This window comes from Cimex lectularius, unplaced genomic scaffold (assembly GCF_000648675.2).
Source record: "Cimex lectularius strain Harlan isolate CLEC.00 unplaced genomic scaffold, Clec_2.1 scaffold24, whole genome shotgun sequence".
Taxonomy (NCBI): Eukaryota; Metazoa; Arthropoda; class Insecta; order Hemiptera; family Cimicidae; genus Cimex; species Cimex lectularius.
The window spans coordinates 2,078,040-2,100,012 of NW_019392666.1; the positions used below are offsets into that span (position 1 = coordinate 2,078,040).

Here is a 21,973-nt window from a genome sequence, read left to right on the forward strand (position 1 = left end):
TTTTTCAATGAAGGTTTCAGTATTTTTAGCTTTTGCGAATAATTTTGAGATAACTGGAAGCAATTATGGTATGAATGTTAGATAGAACGTTATTTCTTGTGGTTGTTTACCTGGTTTTACTACCACGGTAATCGGACATACCTAAGTCTTATCGCTGCGTTAAATAAATCCGTCAATTTTAAAATTTCTTTGGTTATATCCTTCGGGATAAAATGAGGTTTATTCAAATACTACATTTTTTTAGTAAATTAAAAAAATATTATTGTGGATTTATTGAAACATTAATATAGTTATTAACATTAATATCGAAAGTTATAGAAGTATTTCGACATGAAACAGCTAAATAATATAACATACGTAGGGTGTTTTGTTTCATAACAATATTGTTTTCTTTAGATTAAGCTGGGAATACATAGATGAAAATTATAATTAGAAAAACCGCTTGAGCTTCTCAATGAATGTAATCTTATATTTGATTGAAGAAGGGCTTCTTCGGTGGCCCTTTCCCAGCGAAGTGTTTCCAAGTCCTAGGCCTTAGAACGTTCAAGTGGCCTCGGGAATTTTGCGGTCACTTCCTCAGTCGGCGGAAACAGTTGTAAATCATTTCAGATATCCGTGACAGCACAATGCTGCTGCCCAGGAATCTCAATGTGATTAATAGGGGCCGATTACGATCCGCGCGAACATACTGGGGATAGTAGGCGACTTTTCTTTGATGGATTGAAGATGGTCCGAGCAACGATTCACTGCGAGATGCAATAGCAAATATGATAGGAAATAATTAAGTAATTTCAGCATAGTCAATACATACCTAAAAACACACATAGTACGGAAACAGTAAGACATGTTCTTTCTTATTACGTCTATTAGGTTTTGTGGTCCGATCGACCAAACAAATTCTTTTCAAACAATTAATCCCCAACCAAGGCGCTGGTCGAGACAAAAAAGTCAGTGTCACGAGTGGGATTCGAACCCACGACCTTCGGCCAATACGCCGCTGCTCTACCACTTGAGCCTCCGCGACTTCGATCCACTCGGACACCAACCCCACCATTTGAATTTTCCCTCCTTTTTGCCATTTTTCAAAATTTTAAATTGTTATTTCAGTAATCACACAGTATGCTTATAGGCCTGGTGGTCTTAAGTTTATTAGTCAACGTAAAATGAATAGTTGGTCCCAGTTGACCAGTTTTAATAAATATATATATTTCAGTATTTTTAGAGGTTTCAAGAGAATAGTCTACTCTCTCACCATACTAGGGTGACTCCTGAGCATGTCAAACGAATGAAAGTCTTAGAAGAAATCTGAAGTCGAACCTGTTATATTTATTGGAATCAGTCAAGGTAAGCTTGAGTGACGAACTGACTTATCATAGGCTCGGCAGGATTTCGTCCCCCATCTGTTATGCAGAGTAGTTCCCTAACTATGACTAATGGCTAGCCATCTATTCCGGATAAGAGAATTTACCCTTTATTTCTAATGTTTGCGAAAACTTTTGGATATCCTATTTCCTGTTTAATAACACCAACGAATAAAGCTTTAGAAGAAACTTTAAATAGGGTTTTTTACTATATTAAACCTGTAATCTTTATTTAAACGACTGTCCGATATTGTCTAATTTCTCGCAATCTTGAATGGAGAGAATAAGTTGCTGGCTTCTATTAAGACAAATTTTATACTTTTGTGGGGGGGGGGCGTCGGTGGCCGCAACGGTTTATGCACTCATCACTGTAAGGTAAAGGTCCCGGGTTTGAATCCAGCATACTACAAATGGGTTTTTGGGCTTAAAAAATTCGTGTGTGGTGTTTGGTAACCATTAGTTAATCATTATTCGGAGATCATGAGATGCGGTCTGGTGTGACGTAGGTTTTAGAAAAACATTTTCTTTATCGTGCCAACGTTTCGATCTTTATTGAGATCATCTTCAGGGTCTGGGATTTGTAAACATTGTTTAAATAATACAAATTATACAAAAACATAAAGGATAATATGGACTGTTAGAATGGCTTGATAACTCAGGATTCGATCGTGATTTTTTTGTTGTGGAAAAGCAATATTCCTAAAATCCAGATTAAATCGAAGTATACAAAAATTTAATTACTGTACTAATTAATTAATGTATACATTTATAGAATGTGCCAATAAACCCAATCCTAAAAGGTAAAGATTTATTGAAAAGATGAACATGAAAATGAAATATTTTATAAATCATACGCTCGTCATCAAAGAAAATTTTTGTAATATGCTGTAAACGAAATTTTTCTAGTGTGACATCTTTAGTCCCATCCTGTTATAATTGAATTTTAGGAATTCATCATAAATAATACAAAATAGTTTCAAATATTTTACTTCTTATTTCTACCTCCCCGGAAATGTCTAACTATACAGTTTGTTCCATTAATTTTACAATGATAAATATACAATAAATAAATATTTATATATTCTTTCATCCCATTAGTACAATAAGATTTACACTTCACTATTAATAAAAAATTGACTACGTAGAAATGTGTGGTATTTGGTGACCGTTATTTAATGATTATTCGGAGATCGTGAGATGCGGTCTGGTGTGACGTAAGTTTAGAAAAACATTTTCTTTATCGTGCCAACGTTTCGATCTTTATTGAGATCATCTTCAGAGCTCAAAGTGTTTGTTTTCCGTGTAGATGAGTCATTCTTGTCTGTCGTGTTGAGAGTGCCACATTTACCAGTGAAGATGATCTCAATAAAGATCGAAACGCTGGCACGATAAAGAATTTTTTTTTCTAAAACCTACGTCACACCAGACCGATCTCCAAATAATTTTTACTTTTGTTTTAAAATTATTGCCAGAAATTTTTTTATTTTCTTATTGCGTTAACAATGCATACATATTTTGTAAACAGCAACAATTAGTTTACAGTTCAAACGTGCTCATTTAATCAAATCTTAATTATATAAATTTTATATAATTTGGTATACATTGGAATAAGACCACTTGAAGAAAAACAAAGTTCCTTTGTATACTTGTACTGATATAGGAATTTAAAGTTCAATTAACCACCAACTAAAATTGAACAAATGTCTCTAGGATTCAGTGAATAAACATTATTTATTTCATTAATCCATTCATGTATTTTGTAGTCATAATTAACCGGGTTAACTATGCAAATTAATTGTACTTTTAATCTAAGGACTTGGTTGAGATGAAAAAGTTGAAGAGTTGGTGTCGAGCGACTCGAAGTCAATATAGCCCAAGTGGTTCGAGCAACGGCGTATTGAGCTGAAGGGAGTGGGTTCGAATCCCGCTCGGGTCACTAGCTTTTCCATCTCAACCAAGAACTTATATTAAAAGAATAATTAATTTAATTTTTTTCCATCATGATTTTTATCTTAGTAGTACATTAGTTTATGAAATTTTTCGTCACCGATCATTTTGGGCTGCCTCTCCTCACTTGGTCCGTCAGCCGTGTATTTCGCCATGTTCTGTGTGTTTGGGTAAGTTCTGTGAAATCAAGTCGCTTTAGTTCACTTAAATTCGTGAGGAAAGGCTGCGTGTGTCGGAATTGTTTTTGATTTTGATTTCGGTGAGTTTGGAGGATTAAGTCGGTTTTTTATTATTCCGATCTGTCTTTCTGATCGTCGGTCCTTTTTCTTGTAAACGAGAGAACAATAAAATTTAAATATAGAAAACTAAAGAGTCAAGATGGGGAAATGCTCTGTCAAACCAATCCAGCGATAGGCAAGCCAATATAATCGGTTACGACCAAATTTCAGATTCATCAACCCCGCAGAGAACGTGAAGAAATCTCACAATAATCCTACCTTAGATAGTACAATCACCCGAATTACAATCACATCAATATCAAATATCAATTTAAAATATTTCATTGATTACGAACAATGATGGACAACATATATTTTTCATAGGTATGGATCATAGGATGTTTAAATTGTTTGCAGTTAGAGAGAATTCATATAAAAGCAACATATAGAAGTTTGAATAATTTGATTTATTATTGGCTCTCGCTGGAGACAGTGAAATAGTTGAAGTTTTGACCTCTCTAACAACCTGTACAACCCTCTCGAATTATAATTAATTGGAATATGTTTGTTAACTTTTGTTTTCAAATATTAATTTTAACATTATACAAATATGTGTGGTGATTAGTGACCGTTAATCGATATTTATTTAGAAATCGTGAGATACGGTCTGGTGTGATGTAGGTTTCAGAAAAACATTTTCTTTATCGTGCCAACGTTTCGATCTTTATTGAGATCATCTTCAGGGCCTGGGATTTACAAACATTGTTTACATATAACAATTACATTTTGGATGTGGAAAAGTGAATGTAATTGTTATATGTAAACAATGTTTGTAAATCCCAGGCCCTGAAGATGATCTCAATAAAGATCGAAACGTTGGCACGGTAAAGAAAATGTTTTTCTGAAACCTACATCACACCAGACCGCATCTCACGATTTCTAAATAATTATACAAATAACCAAATTTATTAGTTAAATGTGCTGAAAACGGTCATCACCACGTATAAAACTAAAAAATATCGCGTTAATTCTGTTATCGGCCTATTTTTGCACTGTGTTCTTTTGTTAATTTCTTCAGTATATTGATAAGTATTTATCAACAAATTAAAACCAATTCTTAAAGGCCAGATATAGTTTGCATAACTATCATGTCTATTTTTTTAAGCAGATTCCTTATGAGTACACTCACCCTCGAGGCGTGACGAGCATAAGCAATTAAGTCTGTGCGATATATCATCCATGTGTAAAACGATAATACAAGATGCCGCAAAAGGATAAATATTTTCTTTAAAAATATGTGGATCAGTTTAAACAATGAAACCATAATAAAAAATAATTCACATAATTTCACATAAGTTTAGAGAATCAGGCCCATAATAGTTTTCTATAAGTTAATTCAGTTAATTTGTAAAAACATGAGTTAAAACTTGTTCTGATATTTCTCTTATGGACATGTTTTTATGTGAAACGCCTTTAAAATCACGCCGAATCATATAAGCACCAGGACAGGAAGTGGTACAGGAAGGAAATCGTCTATACACTATCGTGCCTTAATAAACCGCTAAATATTAGTTAACAAGGGGACGTCAAGGATTTGGACCAAACTTTACGTGGTGATTGTACACTACAAAATATCGGACCTGTATCCTCAACTTCATGTGATATGCACTGGTTACCGCCAATATTTTTTTGTTAAGTTGAAATTTTCCGTTTTGAATATTTTTTTCGCAGTTCTACTTTCTCAAATCAAATATGTGAATGATTTTACAGTATTTTTAATATGGATCCTAAAAATGATCAAAAATCAATAACAAAAACATTTAAAAGCAGATATTTTACAGTATTTTTAATATGGATTGTAAAAATGATCAAAAATCAATAACAAAAACATTTAAAAGCAGATATTTTTCAAGTAAACTAGGCCATCAATTTTTTTTTCGTGAATCTTATATGAAGTTTTGTTTTAGACACATCTAAATATAAGTTTTTATTTGAATTCAATTTTATTGAATTTTTTACGTGAAAATTTTTTCGATTCAATAACGGTTAAAAACGATTAAAGCCGGGAACACACTTACCCGATGCAACGCTACGCGACGCTACCCGATGCTACCAGACGTAAATCCAAAGTCCAATTTTCCATTAGATTGTATACCCTCATGTACATCTGCCCGATGACAGGCAACGCTACCCTACTCTACGCTACGCGATCCCCACTGTCCAGATTTTCATCGGGTAGCATCGAGTACAGTCAAAGACAAAAAAATCGGACACTCATATTTTTATTCAAACTACATGTTTTATTGTCGTTACATTAATTAAAACATACTTATTTTAATATAAACTAAACTAGCGTGATCAATAATTCATTAGTTTGTTTTAAAAAAAAAATTTAATGGTTTGGTATAAAATTTATCAAAACATAATACTATTTTTTGAATACTATTTTTTGATATAATGAATTTAACTAACAATTTATTACACGATTTTGCTAATAAAATTTAACTAACAATTTATTTCATGGCTTTGCTCATAAAATTACACCATTTTCGTCGAGTAGCGTCAGAACAGGACACTCATATTTTTTGTAGTTTATTTCAAATTAAGAATAGGTAATTTTGTCGTAATATTAATTACAACAATCCTATTTAAATGTAAACCAAATTAAACGAGATCAAACAATCATAAGTTTTTATAAAAATTATTTAACTATGATGGTTAGGCAGAACATTTATCAAAACACCGGAATAACTTTATTTAAAACAATTGAGTTTAACAAACAATTTATTTCATGGTTATGCTCATACAATTTAACTAACAATTTATTGCAAGGTTTTGCTCAAAATAATGCATTATAAACAAAAAAGGCGTTGCGATTGTGATAGTGATTATTGTGATACATGCTGTGTGACTGTACGTGGTGTGCGCTTGACGTCGAAAAAATGTGCACACCCTACCAAAATGTGAGAAGGCGTCGGGTAGCATCCGGTAGCGTTGCATCGGGTATGTGTGTTCCCCGCTTTACTATGTATATGTAATTTTGTCGTTATATTAATTGCAACATACTTATTTTAATATAAACCAAATTAAGCGAGATCAAAAATTCATTAGTATTTATTAAAAAAATTAATTCTAATGGTTTGGCTACCAAATTAAACAAGGTCAAAAATTCAAGAGTTTTTATAAAAAATATTTAATTATGATGGTTAGGAAGAAAATTGATCAAAACACGGAATAACTTTATTTAAAATTATTAATTTTAACTAACAAATTATTACATAGTTGTGCTCATAAAATTTAACTAACAGTTTATTACATGGTTTTGTTTAAAATAATGCATTAAGAACAAAAGAGGAGTTGCGATTGTGATACTGATTTGTGATACACGCTGTGTGACTATGCGTGGCGTGCGCTTGACGTCGCATAGTTGTGCACACCCTACCAAAAAGTGACAAGGCATCGGGTAGCATCTGGTAGCATTGCATAGGGTAAGTGTGTTCCCGGATTAAGAAGTCAAGGAGACCATTTGAAAGTAGAGGAACGTATCTTTTTAACGACTATGTACCATTAAAATATATTTAAAAAATCTATAAGAACATAAACAAAAAGCAAAATTTATAAATTTAACTGGAATTAGTCAGATTTTAAATTTATTTGATAATTTTTTTAAAATTAATTATCAAACATCAAAAGCGAGCTTTTTAAAAAAATGATTGTAGAACTTGTACTAAGAATGTCAGTCACGTAGAAGTTCGTCGAAATTATCAGTTAAAAATTAATTTGCACCGATTTCCGAGAAATTATGTAGGCTTTATCACACCATATCGCGAAATTAAGTCAAATCAAGTTGCATCGCGGCTCAGACCAGCCCCATTTTTTAGCTTATTTTTTTAACTTTTAATGAATTGGATTCAATTTTTCAATTTTGATTTCAATTGGATTGAAATGGGATGCAATAAACAGAAAATTTTTATATGAGAAGCGTAAGAACTAAGTTTCAACGCTTCTTTTGTTATAGTGCTTAATGTTTTTATGTGTTTGTTCAATGTGCTTATTATAACCCAGACCTTCGGCTAAATACGCCGCTGCTCTGACAACTTGAGCTATCGAGACTTCGATCTACTCGGACACCAACTCGTTATCTCAAATTTGAAAGGTTGTAGGTTGAGATGAGTATTTGGTGTCCGAGCAGATCGGTTAGTGCTGCGGCGTATTGAGCCGAAGTTCGTGAGTTCGAATCCCGCTCGTGACACTAGCTTTATCACCTTAATCAAGATCTTAAATTAAAAGTATAATTAATTTAAGCAGTAAATACGGTCAATTTCATAACTGACACTACTAGTAGTAAATACGATATGGACTATTACGAGTTTTAATTATTCAAGACGGTTCAGAAGGTTTGTTAACTTAATCTAGTGGTTTATCTACTCGTTTACTGAGTTTCAACAAAGTACATATTATTCTCGCGAAATTACACGAAAATCAAACAAGTTAATCCGAGATAAATACTTCGTCATTAATGATTCGATTTACTGAATCAACAGGATAGACGATAATTAACATTTCCTTGTCAATTCTCAATTTAAAAAAAATCCAACAATCGCTCAGTTTAATTCATTTGTTATGCTTCAGACAAAACGTGTGAGATTCGCTTTAGAAGCTGTCGCTGCTGTTGGTGAACTTCGTCAAGGGCTTTAATTTTTGTAGTCAATATTTTATTACAATCTGCAATGTTTAAATAAATACAACATGTAATTTGAGCATATGTAGAAATATTTTAAAAACTATTTATGCATTTACATCATCCCATTGATAGGACTAAATAATCAATATTCCCATCACACTTGAATTCACTACGCATTTCTAAAAAAAAGAGGTCCCGGGAACATTTCCAGTTGAAGAATTGTAGGGGGTCTGCTGGACAGGACTTTTAGGGTGATGGAAGAGTTTACTGTGAGACTTTGTAAATTTTTGGGTCTCATGTCTAAAGTTCTCTATCTAAAGTGAAGTAACGGAAAGGTTCGTTGAGACGCAGTCCAAAATAAAAAAGAGTTGTCGGAAGCAATCTATACTTTGCGTTGGATTCGTGAGTTCTCTTAAGCTGTACGAAATAGAAGTAAATAAGTTCCAAAGTTGTACAAAAATCTTAAACCTTATCAAACACTTTTATTTTTTGATATTTAAATTAATTGTATACGTTGTAATTGTCCTTTATCCCTGGCCAACCAGAGTAATGTGTTTGTAAACTATTAAACAATAAAACACTACGTTCATTGATAATTGTTTATTACGTAACTTTGTTTGTTACATTCTTTTCTTTTGGGTAACTGTTTTTAGATTTTTTAGATACCTAGATAGATAGAGAGATAGATACTTTTATTTACAACAAAAGAAAAAGGTCTACAACAAAGAAATAAAATTTACAAGTATATACAAACATGTATTAAAACCGATTTTTTTAGTAATTTTATTTGATATTTACAATTACACATATTGTATGAAGTAAATATTTTATAAGTAAGAATGTAAAGTGTAAATGTAAAGTGAAACAAGCCTTCACCCTGTAGCCTCGGTTAGTTTTTGCTGAAAGGTTTCAGGGCCACTTTCGATTCAATCTCCTAGGAAGATTTTCTCCTTGTGTTGGAATTGATACCCGTTATACTTGGAGATTATTGCGGATGCTCAGTGATTGTTTAAATCTTTTTGTAAAATTGAGAACTGACTTCTTGATTGGGTATTTGAAGTCAACTTTGGCTAGTCCGGGCGACGTTAGGGGTTACGTAGGGCAGGACACATTTTATGTCAAAAAACAACAAACCAAAAACGTTATTTCTGAAAGAGATGAAACATCTAAAAACTGGACTTCATAATGAAGAAAAGATTGATCAAAATTGAACCAAAATTAAAGAATTTAGGAGGTGCACATCTTCCGTGGGACACCCTTTTGCTGAACGGCTACTAGGTTACTTATTGGATCCTTCTCCGCTAGATTTTTTTAAATTATTCAAACAGATTTCTATATTTCACCAACTGTAGTGAAGAATTCACAATTGAAAAAATATGGAAAATGTTTAAGTAGTTTGTATGGTATGGATCAAATGGATCTCATGTCAGCTAATTGAAAGTTTTCTGAAAGAGAGAGGACAGGAAGTCTACTACAATGGCGAAGCATCGGATCCTGTGACCCGCAGGGTTTAGCTGGCATCTGTCAGTAATGACTAGGGGCTTTTTTCAAATGATGCAGGACATTAAGTCCTATAAAAATATTGATCATGAAGCTACACAGGCTGTATGCAAGACACAGCCGGGAATGCAGCAGTGGCTGTCATGCAACAAAACTAGTCACACTGGTTTACATTAAAAAGTCTTACTAGTAGCAAATTAGAGATTAGGGATACGGTCACCAAAACAAGTAAGTTTTGTAACTTATGCCAAGCTTTCAACCTTTATTGAAGTCTTCATCAGGGCTCTACAAGTAATTACAACATAGAAATGATATGAGTGCGGTGTTCAATCCTATTAAAAAGATAGTTCCTACTCATAATAAGTTGTTTTACAACGATCCGAATTTCGAGCTTTTAGCTCATCTTCAGGTTGAAGGAGTTCTACAACTACGTCTCACGACCTGATGATGAGTTAAAAGCTCGAAATCCGGATCGTTGGAAAACAACTTACTGTAAGTAGGAACTGTCTTTTTAAAAGGAGTAATTACACATTTATAATTAATAGTAATTAACACAATAATTATCAGATAACATTGGATAACTTACTCGTCACAATATTAAAAGTAAAATACTTTAATGATAACGATAAAAAAAAATTAAAAAATACATTTATATGTAACCACATGAGAGGTAAACAATTGTGGGCAGCTGTAGAAGGCGCTAAGATTATTAATATCACTTCTCGAATTTAGGGAATTAACATCAGATTTAATATGTAAAATTTCTTTTAATAATCTTCTGTCCAAGATTTTCTCCCTGTCAACCACAACAACATCATCAAAATTAATTTCATTATGATGCCTTGACAAATCTGTTTCTGGCGAGAGAAAGCCAACGTAGACAATCTTAAAGGCAGATCAACAAACTTTATTTTGTAAACATTTTCCTACCCACCTTACTTTTATATCTTTCAATTAATTAAGGTTTTTAGTTGAGATAAAAAAGTCAGTGTCATGAGCGGGGATTCGAACCCACGACCTTCGGGTAGATACACCGGTACTCTACCACCTGAGCTATCTTGACTTCGATCCACTCGGATACTAACTTCGCAACTCAAAACTTTACCTTTTTAATTTTCCCTCCTTTTTGCCATTTTTCAAATTAATTGAAAGATATTAATTGGTCAAGCGGACCACGAAAACTACTGAACTTACTTTTATATTTGAAAACGACTTTTGAATTGTTGAGATGGCTCCCCAACATAAAACTAATTTTTTAGAAGCATCTCCAATGCATACCAAAGGAGAAAATCTCTACCCGATCCCCGCTAACTCTGTTGTCAGGATGAGGTAACTTATTTTGTGAAATACGTTTCTTAATCTGGGATGCTGGATAACCATTATTTTTCAATATGGATATGATCTCCCCACCCCCGTGAAAAGAGATATCACTCAATCTAAATGCCCTGTCAATGAGATTAAGAGCCAAATTTATTTTAATTTGGAATCTAGAAAAGTGTTGTTTTGAAAATCATGTACAAAATTTTAAATATTTGGGTTGATATTATTTAGATTAAATTTTTTTCTTGGAATGAATTTCTTGGAATCACTCTTAAAAAAATTCAACATATTGAGGTTGTAATATATAATTGATATTATATATTGATATAGTATCAGAAAGCTAAAAACTGATTTAGAAGATGATGGCTTGTTAATGGCTTATTATGGAATTTTCCATTCATTGCTAGCTTATGGTATTGGTTTATGGGGAATTGCAAGCAGTTACAATAATATTGTTCTTTTACAAAAGAATAAAATAAATAAAAAAGCAATACCCATTATAACAGGTTTAATGAACATTTGAACACATTTTAACGAACCATGCAAACTGTTATTTTGTAAATATAGAATTTTGAACTATTTATTCATTAATTATTCAGAAATCGTGAGATGCGGTCTGGTGTGATGTAGGTTTCAGAAAAACATTTCCTTTATCGTGCCAACGTTTCGATCTTTATTGAGATCATCTTCAGTGCCTGGGATTTACAAACATTGTTTACATATAACAACTACATTTTGGATGCGGAAAAGTGAATTTATACAATGCAAAAAATATTTTTTTATATTCAAAGTATTTCTATTCACTCTGTGTGTTTGTCTTCTGTGTAATTGTGCCATTCTTGCGTGTCGTGTTGGGAGTGCCAGTGATATATTGATGTTTTATGTTTATATACGTTGGATTTTGAAGGGGTGGGGAAGGAAGTCAGTATAGAAAAGACATTTTTGTATAAGGCGTCGGCTTCTTTGAGGTGAAAAAAGCCGACGAAGGGAAACAATGTGTTGGTAATGGTTCGGCCAGATTATCCTTTCAGAATTATATATTAAGGGATAAATAGGAAAAGTAAAGCTAAATTGTTCGACAATATGTATGTTATCTATATTGAATTTGATTAATGATATTGGCCTAGCTGCGACTGAGTTTACACCTATCTGTTCTGTAATTGATGCTGTGTTTATCTCTGTTGATATAAACCATTTCTAAGAAATTACGTTTATGTTTGTTTTGTTCTGTATGTAATATTTTTGGATTTTTGAAGTGGAAATTGTGTTGGTGTTCAAAATGGTGGGTAGCGAGTGCTGTAGGATTTTGCTTGAGTTTTTTGCAATCATAGATATGTTGCTTTACTCTCTTGCCTAGATATTGGGATGTAACACCGATGTAAGTTGCCGGATAGTTTAAACAGTTGATCTTGTAGATTACGTCATATTTATTTGTTATTGGTGTGGGATCTTTAATTTTGGAAAAAAGTGTTTGGATTGTTTTATAATTTTTGAAAGCTATTTTGAAGTTATCGAACACGAGAAATGTGTTTAATTTATGTGTTAGGCCTTGGATAAATGGTATGGACATGTATGCTGGTTTGTTTGTATTCGATAGACTTAATGTAGTATTATTAGTAATAGTGGATGGTGTTAGTGTTGGGTTGTAATTGTTGATTATTCTGTTAATTATGTGTTTAGGGTAGAGATTGTTATGGAGGATCTGTTTGTATATCTTTATGTTCTTGTGGTGAAATCATTCATGGCTTAGGGTAATCATTCTGTGAAATAACCCTTTGGCCGTGTTTATTATTGTATGAAGGGGATGGTGAGATGTAAAGTTGAGGTAGCGATCTGTATTTCTTAGTTTTTGATACCAATCAGTGATTAATGTGCCATCTTGTTGTTTTATTACGAGTGTATCTAAAAATGGTATTTTTTTGTTGTTTTCGATTTCATGTGTAAATTTGGTGAAAGCTATTAAATGTATCTTATGTAGTTTGAATTTGATCTGTGGGAACTGCTGTTAATATATCATCTACGTATTTAGTGTGATGTGAAAGGAAGTGGTATGACTGTAGTATTTATTCATTGTACATTTTTTACAATTGAAAATATCGAGTCTTAAAACTAATGAGGACACACATAATTATTATCTGAAAGACATTGATAGCATATGTTAATTTGCCATGGTTGAAAAAAAGCCAAACAAAACAGTTACGTACCTTCTAATTAGGGTTTACAAATTAATTCTAAAAGGACTAAGGACCTCATGAAAACGTCTGCAAAAATTAAAAGCGCTTTATGAGGTAAAATTACTTACAGTGTAGAAGACAGTAAAAACATGTTTTTCCATCTGATATGGGTATAACATAAAATGTTTAACACAAATAAAAAAATATCCAATCTAATAACACATTTATGCTTTTTATGAGTTTATTATTCCCGTTCGGTTTTAGTAATATGTATTAGTTTGAATTGGTTTCTTATTTTATCTACGCTTAATGTTTTTTACCACTATTATAATTATTAATATTGGCTTGAAAGTGAAGGAGAATTCGGGAATTTCTATTTCTTGCGGTCTTCATTTACCAAGGTGTATTTTATTTAATTTAAAACTAGAAAAGAACTTTGACATTTTTATTTGATTTATGATGTTTAGAATAATTGTTGATAGTGAGGTGAGCTTGAAAGGGATTTAGAATTCCTACTTATCTCGGGTCCGTTTGTTCGCGCTCCTACACGACAGACAGATGTGGTATTGGTTTGAAGTTCTCTTGCGAAATAACTGACATAGATATGAACAGAAAGTATGAAACAGCTGGTCAAATTTTACCCCAAAATCCAACCGAAATCGGACATACACAGTAAACCTACACCGTTGGACAATGTTAATGTTAAAATTTGTGGCATAACAGACACGGGCGTAATTCACGTTCGCAAGCCGTGGACGATTTGTTTCCTACGAAAATAAAAAAGAAATCGTCCTGATATCCAGTTGTCGATAATCGTTTAAACCCGGCGGCTGGGCCTGTTTAACTTTAAGTCGTCTCCTCACTTCAAACTCTCCTTATCGTCGAATTAGATCTGGAGACGGAAGACGACAGGGGGGGCAGCGCCCCCGGGGTTCCGAGCCTGCGCATTCCCGCCCCCGGAGGATTTATATAGCAGTCGGGGGCGGCAAACGGCCAAAGGATCCCGATCCGTCGACATGTTTACAACACCCCTTCGAATCGTACTCACCGCCGTACTCATCGCCGAGGTACTTATAAAATATTTTTACTAAATCGACTCACAAACTTGCTTTTATCAAGTCCCAACTTGCTTATATTTCTTTGGGGAAAAAATATCATTGTTGTTTTTTTAAGCTTTTTGGAATACAACGATCAGACATATCGCATGTAGTTGGCAAATTGTTCTTGTGGGTTTGTTTTTAAATTTGTGTGTAGCTTTTAAAAAATCGAATTAATACATGTTTCACTTGCTTATTTTTTCGTTCTTCTTACTATCAGGTCTAATATTTTAAAAACACGTGGTTCAGTACTGAAATACAATTTAACTTGAAAAATGACGCGAAATTAACCCAACTTTAGTTACTTGAAATACCCAAAAAAACATATTTTTAAAAATTCAAAATATTCTATTTCTACCAATAATCTTAATATCAATTCATTTTTTCCCAAAACATAAACGTATTTTTAAGTAAATTTCCTGTATTATTGCACATGTGGATATTTTCAAGTTAAGATTAAATAAACTATATTGTTTTTAATTACTAGTATATATTTTTATCCACTACAATAACATTTTTAAAAATTCAAAATATTCTATTTCTACCAATAATCATTATATCCATTATATAAACTCTCATGTTTGCCCAAAATATAAGTGTGTTTTTAGGTAAAATTTCCTGTATTGATTGCACATTTCGATATTTTCAAGTTAAGATTAAATAAACTATACTGTTTTTAATTACTAGTATATATTTAGTTATCCACTAGAATACCATTTGTCTATACTATAGAACATTTAAAAAATATAACTTCTTTATTGAGATTTTATCTAAGTAATTTTTGATGTGGGAAAAAGGTTTTAAACTTCAAAAACAGAGCATTTTTTTAAAAAAAAAGAGATATTGATTTCGTCAACAACTTTTCTCTTCTCCACGTGTTTAAACGTTATAAATAAACATTAAAAAAGCTTTATTTCTCTCACGAAAAAGCGGTGTTATAAAGCCTGGATTACAAAAAGATCAGCCGGCCAAAATATAGGGAGCATTACGCAACCTCCCCTCGTGAATTTCAACAAGTTGCGCCGCCTATTAAGGGGAGAAGGTCATACGAAATTTGTTTGTTTATGTTGTCCATATTGTGATGCAAGGTGTCAAACGCAAGACGCGTATATTTCGTGTAAATTTATGAAAAATGTTAGAAACTTCAGCATAAGAATCAATTAAAACAAATTGATTACAGGAAAAAGTGGTTATTTCAACTAGTTCCATTCTGACAACACATCACACTTGTTGCATAATTGACTGTGCATTTTTCTGTTTAGTTAATGTACAATACAGATAATACTACTAATAATAAATCATTATTATATATAGTGCTTTAATCTAAATTTTATTTAGAAGCTAAACATTTATATTCAAATTTTCCATTCAAATATATAAAAAAAATAATCATAATAATTTATTGATTCGTGTTCTTTTATTCCCAGTATGGCTTAAATAAAAAAAAGTTAACTGCCTAAAGCATCAGCCAACAATAGAAAAAAAAAGTTGTACGATAGATGTAGAAAAAATGCATAAAATTTCAATATGGTTATCTATAATTGGCAATGAAGTTATAGTAGGAATAATATTTTTCAAATAGTGTATTAGATAGATGTATAAATCGGGGTATGCATTCTCTGCGCTCTTTTTAGAAGCTATTTTATCATCGGTTCTGTGCTTAAAGCACACCGGTAAGTCCCAGTTCATCAAGGTATTTGGTTAAGTAGGCACGGTTTCAGTGAATATGTGTTTCATTATTCAACATTTTACATAACACTTATTTGTCCAAATGTAAAATTTATTAGCCGTGTTGAAAAATGGTTTGCTTACATTGTATTTTAAATATAAGCACGTTTAGAACCCATGATCAATTGAATTGACGAATAAAAAACAAATCATGCTAAAAGTCTGAAAAATTTCCTAATTTTTCATTCAGAGGATCAAGCAACCTGTTGTGTTTACTAATCCCCCTAACGGTTTTATGTCTTGCTAAACACAAGTTTTAATTTTATATTCGATATTCAACATACTATTTTCAAAATTAATAAAATATTAGTCATTAATTGTTTACAATACTAACAAATTGGTTGTAGTATCTGCTGAAGATTTGTGCTTTATATGGAAGAAAAAATATCTAAATAGAAAATCGTTTCTTTTGCCGGATTCAAGCTGGTTGTAGATTTTATTTTAAAGTTAAACATCATGGTAATAATTTTATGTTTATTTTTAAAACGTGTATTTTATATTGGGCATTAGATTTCAATAATCATTTAAATTTTCTTTTGATTGAGACGGATAATATTGTACAAAAAAGTACTTTAAATCACAATTCGGCATAGTTAATCATGAAGATATTTTTTAAGAAATATTTTGACAATTTTGTATTGAGAAATCATAGTTGATACAGCTATGGATGGCTTGTTCGGTGGTTCGGCGCCTAGATTTGTTCGAATCCATCCAAGCGCTTCTCATCCTCGGCCGCCAATTGTCCAATTGGTTTAAATTGAAATATTTTAAAAGTGCAGATGCCTGTAGCACTGAGGGTGTTCAGGGTCACCGCGGATAAAAGCTTCATTCAAAACATTTGACAGACCCGATTCAGAAAGGGGAGATTTCCGTAGGAAAACATTGAATTTAACGGTTTGTTATTCCATCCTGATTCCTATTCGATCAGACATCACATAGTGCATTTGTTCCAGTAATTTAGGTGGAAAAGGTTTTATTACCTGTTATTGCACAATTGATACAATCGGGCTGTAAGATTTTGTTTTTTTAAATGTAGAATATTTCTTGGAAAAAAGGATCTTCTATGAGGTCACAACAGAACGACAATTCTTTAAGTTTTGGCCGAGCTTTCGACGATTTCGTCACTTGTAACGGTAAAGCCACCTGAGCCTCATGTCTCTTCCTTGTGGTAGAAGTTAGCACTTTAATTTAAGTTACCTATATATAGTACAAAGTTTTTTTATTTAAAAAAAAGAAAAAAGCTTAATTAATCTTAACTGGGATGTTCCTGAGAAAAGAAGTAATTTTATTAAAAAAAGAAGTATGTACTGATATTTATATTTTAACCGAGATATTGAGCGAGCTTCACCTAAAAATTTAAATAACCTAATCATAAATGCAGTTTTTTGTTCTCAAGATATATTTCATCATATAATCGTCGAAAGCTCGGCAAAAACTTAAAGAATTGTCGTAGTGTTGTGGCCTCATCGAAGATCTTTTTTTCCAAGTTGTTCAACAGCAGGGGATACTTCATCATTAAAAAAGTAATGAAAAACTTTCAAATATTTTTTGCTTATAATAGGCCTGTCTTAAGATATTGTTTACACTCTCTTACGCAGTGAGAGAAAGCTCAGCAAAATCTTAAGGAATTATCGTTCTGTTGTGACCTCATCGAAGATCCTTTTTTCCAAGTTGTTCAACAGCAGGAGATACCTCAACTTTAATTTCTCGCAGAAGGTTTCATTTCAAAGTTCTAAAATGAAGTTCATAAAAATAAGCACACGAAATATTATATATTGCCAGGTCGTTTAATGCTTTTGTTACTGACTAAAATTTTTTAAATCGTATATGCAAGTTTTTATTTTTATTTCTACTTTTCTTTTTAGAAAAGTAACGAAAAGTTTTTCAAATATTTTTTGCTTATAATAGGTCTGTTTTAAGATATTATTTACACTCTCTTACGCAGTGAGAGAAAGCTCGGCAAAAACTTAAAGAATTGTCGTTCTGTTGTGACCTCATCGAAGATTCTTTTTTCCAAGTTGTTCAACAGCAGGTCGATACATCATCTCATCTTTAATTTCTTGCAGAAGGTTTCATTTCGAAGTTCTAAAATGCAGTTCATAAAAATAAGCACACGAAATGCAATATATTGCCAGCTCGTTTAATGCTTTTGTTACTGACAATTTTTTCAACTGTATATGCAAGTTTTTATTTTTATTTCTACTTTTCTTTTTAAAAAAGTAACGAAAAGTTTTTCAAATATTTTTTGCTTATAATAGGCCTGTTTTAAGATATTATTTACACTCTCTTACGCAGTGAGAGAAGCTAGTTTTATGTTTAATTACTTTGTAATTAATGTTTTGAATGCTTGGGTGGAGATGAAAATGTTTTTACTTCCACCCTCAACTCGCTTGCCTAACGTTGTTTGGTTTAGTGAGCACATTCGGAAACTTTTGCCGAAAAGTATTTGACACAAATTTCTTCTTCTTTGCCTTTTCGCCGGTGATCTTTTATAAAGAGGATTTCAACACACATTTGCGATGGAATCATCAGCGCTGATGGCAAAGCATCTGCTGACGTGAGAAAAAAACCTCCCTCTTGATATCTTATCCCGGTGTAATGACTTAGAACCCCGTCACGTCGCGCTGAAACCACATATCAAAACGCACATCACGGTGTACATTTCAGCCGGTGATAGCAACGTCTGCTAAATGCAATCTGCATACATTTGACTAGATAATGCCCCTTTATTCCACACCATTGCCGAACGGGTGAGACCAAAGTTAACGGTCTTGACGGTGTGCGGATTTTAAATTGCTATGTAATTTAACTGTAAAAATGATTGTTGTCTTCATGGGCAACAAACAACAACAAATTGGCTTTGAAAGGGGATCCGCTTCAGTGCCATAGAACAGCCCGTGTAACATCGTTTCAACCATTCCTACATATACGCCTACATATTTATAGCCTCCAATTTTTTTTTATCTCTGAAAGACCAATTAAAGTTATTGATATGATCAAAAATGGCTGTATTACTTTTACACCATCCTTTGCAGAGAATTTCACAAGATTGAATTGTTCAAATGTGTAAGTCCATAATTTACATATATGATTCAATTTCAACTAGTATTCCTGGAAAGCAGTAATTCTTTAAGAATGAGATAATAGTAACATTTCTAATTGTCTTTCAATTAATTAAGGTTTTTAGTTGAGATAAAAATGTCAGTGCCACGAGCGGGATTCGAACCAGCGACTTTCGGCTAAATACCATTTGAGCTATCGTGTCTTCGATCCACTCGGACACTAACTTCCCATCTCAACCCAACCTTTCAAGTTTTCTCTCGTCGTTATTTGTCGCCGAGAATCAAATAGATTACAATACATTTGAAAAATGGCAAAAATGAGGGAAAATTCAATATTAATCACAAACACTTATTTAATATAAACCAAATTAACCCAGATCTGTTGGATGAAAGGAAAACACACAGGGGGCGTCGGTGGCCGCAACGGTTTAGGCGTTGACAAGGCGCTCATCACTGTAAGGTAAAGATCCAGGGTTCGAATCCAGCGGCCATGCCCTGGACGACAAATGGGCTTTTTCTCAAAAACAACGGCATCCCGGGGGTTCAAATAACCTCGTAGTTGAAATACTCTCGCCCCCCCCCAAAAAAAAAATCATAATAGATTACACGCCGTTTGAAAAATGGCAAAAAGGAGGAAAATTCTAAAGGTGGGGTTGAGATGGGAAGGTCGTATTTAGCCGAAGGCCGCGGGTTCGAATCCCGCTCGTGACACTGATTTTTTATCTCAACTAAAAACCTTAATTGAAAGATATTAATTGGTCAAGCGGACCACGAAAGCTAATGGATTTCTAATTATAATAATTTTCCTCAGAATATATAAAATATATTTCACCAAGATCTTACCAAACAGACGTCAGGTGATGCGCTAAATCAATTATATCCAATACTCTAGGGGTAGATACATCAGGAAAATAATTACAAATTTTTCAAACCGTAATAAAAAATGCTCAAAAATATTTATTCTGCGTTTTAACATATGTGAATAACGGAAAATCGGTCCGCATCCTATGTTAATCGATGTTGAAGCGTGTTTCTATGATCTGTTAAATTTACTTCTATGACATTAAAAGCTTTAACTAGTCCACACATTAAAGTTGTAAAGTTTGTTTGAAACTTGGCTGAGTCATATCATATTGTTGTTCTAGGCGACAAAACGGCGAAATACGGGTCAACATTTGTGGATTAAAGACATTTCAAAGCTGTAGATTCTCACGACGGTTTATGTGACTGTTAGTTTATAATTTACATTAAAAAAAATGAATTTTTAGTACCCGTGATAGGTCAGTTATTACGGTTTTACTGTTAAATTTTTTTGAATAACTTGCAGAAATATATAGACAGTATTAAACGGGAAAAGTCGGGCTTTGAAGTATGTGTTAGACAGCTAAGAAATCTGCTAGTCTATCCTATTTTATCATGCTGGATTAGGGCGCCTTCTGCATAGTGGAAGCATCGACATATAAAAAGAATCTAAATCTTCACAAAGGCAAGGAAAGAAATAGGTTTCATCTAAAGATCAAGATCACAATGTTTACTGGGTTATAACTACCGTTCATTATTTTTTTATAAATTTCCTCCCAGTCAATACTTTAGGAATTGATATTCAACTTTTTAAATTCAACTTGTTGGAAATCTTTGACGAGTGTTATTTGGATTACTGGATTGTTTCATTTAGTATCTGGTATTGGACCTCTAATTTCGTATTGGTTTTCATTTTATTTCGTGAAATATGGTGTTGTTTGGGTATACTTATCAGAAAAAAGTTTCCTTCCCTCATTACTAATACAGAATTAAATGATACAATTTTCAATTTTAGGTTTTTCGTTCAATCTGAATGACATTTTTTGAAATAATATAATTTTTGTAATGAATGTCAGTTTTAACATTTGTCAAGTCTCTTGAAATATTATTAAAAAGGAATATTTTACGCCCTATTTTATTACAAGGCTTTTCAAGCTTATTAGTTTTAGTCCGCGGTTTTCGGCGGTAACAACCTTTTAAGCTTGTTTTTCTTTTAGGCTGACCAAAAATTAATTAAACATAGTGAAACATTCTCTTTCAAAAGGAATATTTGCCCGTGTAATTGTACTAATTTATTCCTTTGATACTATGCTCGTTTTTTGTTTTTCTGCTGTGGTTACATTTTTCAGGGTGAAGTTAATTTTTCATAAAGAAATTAAAATTTTTCATTCATGAAAATATTGCTGTATTAATCGACCCTATCAAAGGAAAAGTTTCATCTAAAAAATAAATGACCTCGTTTCCCATTTCCTGATCTGTGGTCAAAGTGTGGGATTAAGATGTTCGGAATCATAACCTACATAGTCGAAACGTAGTATAAGAGGATGCGTCCGCTCGCTGCACAAATTGACGCCATTCAACACAAACGGTTTCGCAATTCTCTATTGCATCTCAACCGCCGTTATTGCCGTCGGACCGGATCAAATCGTTATTAGGGACGTGAAATACAACACGAGAGTTGAATACAATAACAAAACTGGACCCAGCGTGACACTTGTCCTGTAGGAGGATTTACTTTCATTACAAAACTTTCGTTACATTTGCAAAATTATGCCCTGAATAGCACACTGTGAATGCCAAGTCCTACATATTCTCCTTGCACTTGTAAATAAATCCTTTGATGTTCTTACCATAAAGGTAGGGATATAAAATTAATAATTTTAATAAAATACCGGAAAACAGTTAAATTAAAATTATTTTAAGGTCACCATTCAAATATAAATTTTACTCGTTCTAATTGAAAATAATAACACTGACAGGTAAAAAATTCCACCCAATTCATTTTTTCATTTTCTCGATAAAAGAAAATTCTGCTCTTAATTTGTCTCATTGTTTTTGGCAGTAAATATTTGTTTATGGTA

General features: G+C 32.7%; 1 protein-coding gene across 5 annotated transcripts in view; it reads left to right on the forward strand.

The window, feature by feature from the left end:
• Nucleotides 1–14,205: 14,205 nt before the first annotated feature.
• LOC106660864 (neuropeptide-like 1) overlaps nucleotides 14,206–21,973 on the forward strand; it is a 319,417-nt gene continuing 311,649 nt past the window's right edge. For all 5 annotated transcript variants that reach the window (XM_014383866.2, XM_014383867.2, XM_014383868.2 and 2 more), the window contains exon 1: nucleotides 14,206–14,271. In XM_014383866.2, the coding sequence (XP_014239352.1) occupies nucleotides 14,221–14,271 (51 nt within the window). In that variant the 5' untranslated portion in view covers nucleotides 14,206–14,220. The remainder of the gene's footprint in view (nucleotides 14,272–21,973) is intronic.